At 55.8% G+C, this 4,500-nt stretch overlaps 1 protein-coding gene across 1 annotated transcript; it reads right to left on the bottom strand.

Annotated features, from left to right (window-relative positions):
- LOC119113255 (uncharacterized) lies at window positions 1-4,144 on the bottom strand. The gene is made up of 2 exons (XM_037237609.1): window positions 3,999-4,144; window positions 1-3,247 (listed from the first exon to the last, which is right to left on the bottom strand). The coding sequence occupies exons 1-2, from the start codon at window positions 4,079-4,081 to the stop codon at window positions 2,827-2,829; spliced, it is 504 nt and encodes a 167-aa protein (XP_037093504.1). The 5' UTR covers window positions 4,082-4,144; the 3' UTR covers window positions 1-2,826.
- Window positions 4,145-4,500: the final 356 nt, after the last annotated feature.

Raw genomic sequence — 4,500 nt, 5'->3', positions numbered from 1 at the left:
TTCTGGGGCTGTGCCATGCATCCCGAGGGCCGAACAGCAACGTTACCCAATGAGTCAGTCAACATAAATGCAATATCCGGTGACACGGTTGTAAAGGTGCATGCATGCATGTCAATTTGCATGCGTGTGGGGTATCGTATTGTGGTATTTCACCAATTCACGTTGCTGCCCTCTGCCCGACCCCCTCCGTGCTGCCTCTTCCCTGCCATCCTTCCGGGAACCGGCCGGCTCTGGCTTTGTGCCTCGGCGACCGTGGCTCCGGCGGCGACCATTAAGTTACATCATTCAAAAATCGGCCGGGCGCGCGCGCGTTGCACAACCTGCCCGGCCCTCGACGCCGCTGACGTCAGCGATAGCTGGCCGCCGGCCTGAGCATGGCATTCGGCACCGACTCGCTTCGGCGAAGGCGACGTCACACGACCCTGGCGGAATTTCCAGCGCGGGCGCGGACCGGTGGCGACCGGGCAGGAAACTCGGCCGCCGCCAGCACGGGCGTGACTGGCGGCCCTGTCCGAGGAAATTTTCGGCCCGCTGCGGTCTCGGTGGGCGTGTCGACATCGTGCTCTCCGCCACACACGCAAAGCGCACACGCGCCGCCTGATCGGTCCACAGGAGGTCCCAGTTGGCCGCTGTGCGCGGGTGACACCGTGGGCGGCTTAGCTGGCGGTGTGGTGCTGGATCAGGCCCGTTACCCAGACCCGTCACCCGTTCTGAGAGGCCCCACAGAACACCGGAAATGGAGGCGGCTGGAATGTTTGTGTGGTACATGCCTTGGCCTACTCGGATCGGATTTGGACCCCACGGGACGCTGCCGGACCTGGACCGACGGGTTCCATTTCTCGGAGATGAGTTCATGCAGGAGTTGAGAAGCTGCATCGTCATGCCATTTCAATTCTGCTGAGATAATGCTGTTTACGGATTCAACTTCAGTGCTGTCTTATATGTTGCAACATGTCACCATAAATATGTTGAATCCGTAGTCACTGTGCACAGAAAAAGCGCTCTTTGAGCAGCAAAGTTCCGAAAAAAAGAGATGGCATCCCATTGATCACGATCATTCAAAATGTTGCAATGCACATACCGTGCTTAATGATTGTTACGTCACGTACGGGATTTGATGAGGCTTGAATCAAGCATAAAGACGGGATGAGTTAAGCATGTATTCAACTGAGTTGTAAGCTCCAGGGTAGTCTCACGGCAAGAACACGGACGCATCATGTGGCGCAACTCAGAATGATCGGAAATCAAAGGGATGGGCGAATAAGACAGCGCCAGCTGTCTGCAACATTCAGTATTACTACATTTTGTAGCAAGCGTGGCTCGAACCAATGTGAAATAATGTAACACGTCTTCAATCGACCCTTTGTACTCTCTCCACTCTTTCAGTGCAGGGCTCAGTACAGGGGAGCGCTAACGTGGAATCACCCTGACACGGATCACAAGTCTGATGCGCACGCGTGCACACGAAGGCACGAGCTGGCTGTGGAAGGCTGTGGTCAGGCCACAGTTCCTACACCGCGTTCAGAGAATCTGACACGGCCAACAGTGACAGGCTATGTCGAGGACTGGGTGCTTCGAGGATCTGACCGAAGAGAAAAGCCCGGGCCTAGGCTGGACTGTCCCTGCACAGAAGCCGCGGTAGGCGGACGTCAGGCGACACCGCTCTTCGGAGAAAACCGCGACTCTGCGGCAGCCGTGATGGGATGACACGACCTGCACCGCAGCTGTGGCCTTCCGCTACTCGGTCCTCCTTCCACGACCCCTGCTGCAGGCGTCGCGAGACTGCGCAAGCCCCGCCCGACAACTGACTGAACTCAGTCGGGGTTACTGACCCGACACCGAGAACTTCGGCGTTACCACACCAAGCAGGAAGGCACGCTCACATAAAGGCACAAAATCACAAACATTTGTCTGGCACTGGGCAACAAGGCGTGGGGTTCCCTATCTTGCCCTCAGCACGGGCATTGTTGCCGACATTCAGTGCACGGGAGGATGAAAGTCCGAGCAGACCGCCATATATAATGCTACTGGCATCATTGGCGCAACTCTTCCAGCAACGTAATCAACAAATGAATGCTGCATCGACACATCTAACATAACCAACCCGTACCTTTTACTTCAAAGGTACAGGTAAACGCCTTACGTACCTATCAAAATATTTCGATATAGTTTAAGGGCATGTATCGTACATCACTGAAAGCTTTTTCAGAGCTTTGGCCATCAGCCAATAAAATGAAGTAAAATCAAAGAACTCGCTAAGACAACAATGATCCTCCGGTGACGGCATCAATCTCACAATCCTGTACATGCGCAAAGGCTGCCACGGTAAACCAGAATTCAGGTGCTGGATCCATTCGTATTGCATAAGGAACTGTCTCTTTCGCTATTCGCGTTTTCAGAGGGGCGAATGTTAATTGCTGCATGTAATGTCATGTCTCTCACTGTTGTTGCACGTGGTTTGAAATTTAGTTAATTCTTGCTACATAAGCGTAGGAATTAGAAGGGCCAAGGGGCAACGGTCGCTTACTTTTTTGGTTTAAAACTGTCTATGCGTTGAAGCATGAAAAGGATCAACTTTAGAATGGACGCTCCAAACCGTTGGGACGCTGATAAGCGCCGTCTTGTTAAACGACATCATGGTCCTCCACCCCTATTCCACAACCCCTGCAAGATGACTGGACGCCGAGCTCCTCATCCATAATCCCCCGATCGATGTCCTCCCGTCTGGCTCCTCGCACCCTCCTGGGCCCCAGGCTCCTGATCCCGTCACCCCAAACCAGCACGCCCTACCCCGACGGCCCGCCGCCTCCACTCGAAATGTCCCGATCAGGTCTCCACTGGCACACCAAGGTGCGCCTCCAGCTTGCCCCCGGGCGTCCAGCTCGCTTCGTCACGGTTGAAGTGGAATGTCCGCTTGACCAGCAGGCCGCGGTCGTCCAAGGCGTCCATCTCGCGCTGGTTTGAGTGCGCCAGGCTGAGCGGCTTGCTGGGGGCCACGCCCACGCGGTGGTGCCGCTGTCGTGCAGACTTCACGTACGTGTCGGAGCACAGCTGCGCCAGCCGCTCGCGCAGCACCGGCTCGGCCAGCACGCGCGCCAGCACCAGCACGGCCAGCAGGACGTCGAGCGTGGCGAGCGAGATGATCAGCCGCGGCTCCGAGAAGAAGAAGCCGGTGGCGCCGAGCGCCCAGCAGCCGGGCACGACCAGCAGCAGGGCCAGTGTGATGTAGCTCAGCTTCCACAGGACACTGCCGGCCGCCAGGGGGCGTCAGATGGACACGGATGGAAACCGAAGACAGTCAGGCGGCGACAGGGCCGGATTGGGGCATTGGGCATTGGCTCCGGATTAATATCAAACATCTGAGAATGAAATAAGAATATCCGAAATGAAATAACATCAATGTCAATAAAACATGGGAGTGATGAAGTTGGCCAGGTGGAGCTGAACTGATGACGCCAGACGGCCAGATGGAGGGGCTAGATGGTCAGAGGGCGTACCATGGAAGCGCACTGTTGGCTGAGGATGATCCGGTTGGGATGGTCTGACAAATAAAGACGGTGACATGGAGCTGGACTGGCGACTGGTGACAGTCGCAAGGGGAGGAACCGGTGAATGCAGACGACGGTGAGCACCAGTGGCTCAGATTGCGAGAGCTGGTGACTAACGACAGCCGCATGGCATCACATGGAAGTGGGACAATAGTCACATACAGTCGGGAGGGTGGGGGAGGGGGGATGTACTTGTCAGCAAAGCTGTCAGATGGCTGTTAGCGGAGCGGAGTCTGCAGAAACAGCGAGGAGCGGCGTACGGACAGCACCGACACGAGGCTCGCGGCCGGCCTCCTCACGGCTCGCCGGCTGTTCGATATCGCTGCAAGGTTTCAGAAAGAAGCCGTGCGGGGCTGCTCCCCGGCTGGTCGGCACGGGTCGCAGGTCGTGACTGGTGATCACGTGACCGCGGCTGTCCTTTCGGATCATCTCCAGTCAAAGCGCGCTCACCGTCTGCGCTCAAGCATGGCGGAAGTCTGCGACGAAAGGACGTCTTCGTGTTTCGTACCCAGAGCCTTCAGGATGAACGTCATGCCAACGAACCAGAGGATGAGTAGTTGCGCCACTTGCACCCACAGAAGCGGGTTGTTCACATCCAAATCCAGCCAGCAACTGAAGAGAAGAGGGGTGCCATTCGCTGTCTAGGAAAAACATAACTTTAGCAGTAAGTCATTTGGCTGATACAATGCGCAACATTTACAATCAGTTTGGAAGAGAGAGGGAGAGAGAGAGAGAGAAGAGAGAGAGGAGAGAGAGGAGAGTGAGAAGAGAGAGAGAGAGAGAGAGAGAGAGAGAGAGAGAGAGAGAGAGAGAGAGAGAGAGAGAGAGAGAGAGAGAGAGAGAGAGAGAGAGAGAGAGAGAGAGAGAGAGAGAGAGAGAGAGAGAGAGAGAGAGAGAGAGAGAGAGAGAGAGAGAGAGAGAGAGAGAGAGAGAGAGAGAGAGAGAGAGAGAG

This window comes from Pollicipes pollicipes, unplaced genomic scaffold (genome assembly GCF_011947565.3).
Source record: "Pollicipes pollicipes isolate AB1234 unplaced genomic scaffold, Ppol_2.1 Scaffold_7261;HRSCAF=8764_pilon_pilon_pilon, whole genome shotgun sequence".
Taxonomy (NCBI): Eukaryota; Metazoa; Arthropoda; class Thecostraca; order Pollicipedomorpha; family Pollicipedidae; genus Pollicipes; species Pollicipes pollicipes.
The sequence above is the reverse complement of the archived record's forward strand: the minus strand, read 5'-3'. Positions and strand labels throughout refer to the sequence as shown.

What these genes read in the sequence shown, in the direction of transcription:
- LOC119113255 (XM_037237609.1), bottom strand. Translation starts at nt 4,081, where the DNA reads ATGACGTTCATCCTGAAGGCTCTGGGTACGAAACACGAAGACGTCCTT. An exon ending in GCCATGCTTGAGCGCAGACG is followed by an intron (nt 3,248 to 3,998) that starts GTGAGCGCGCTT and finishes GGCGGCCGGCAG; the next exon opens with TGTCCTGTGGAAGCTGAGCT.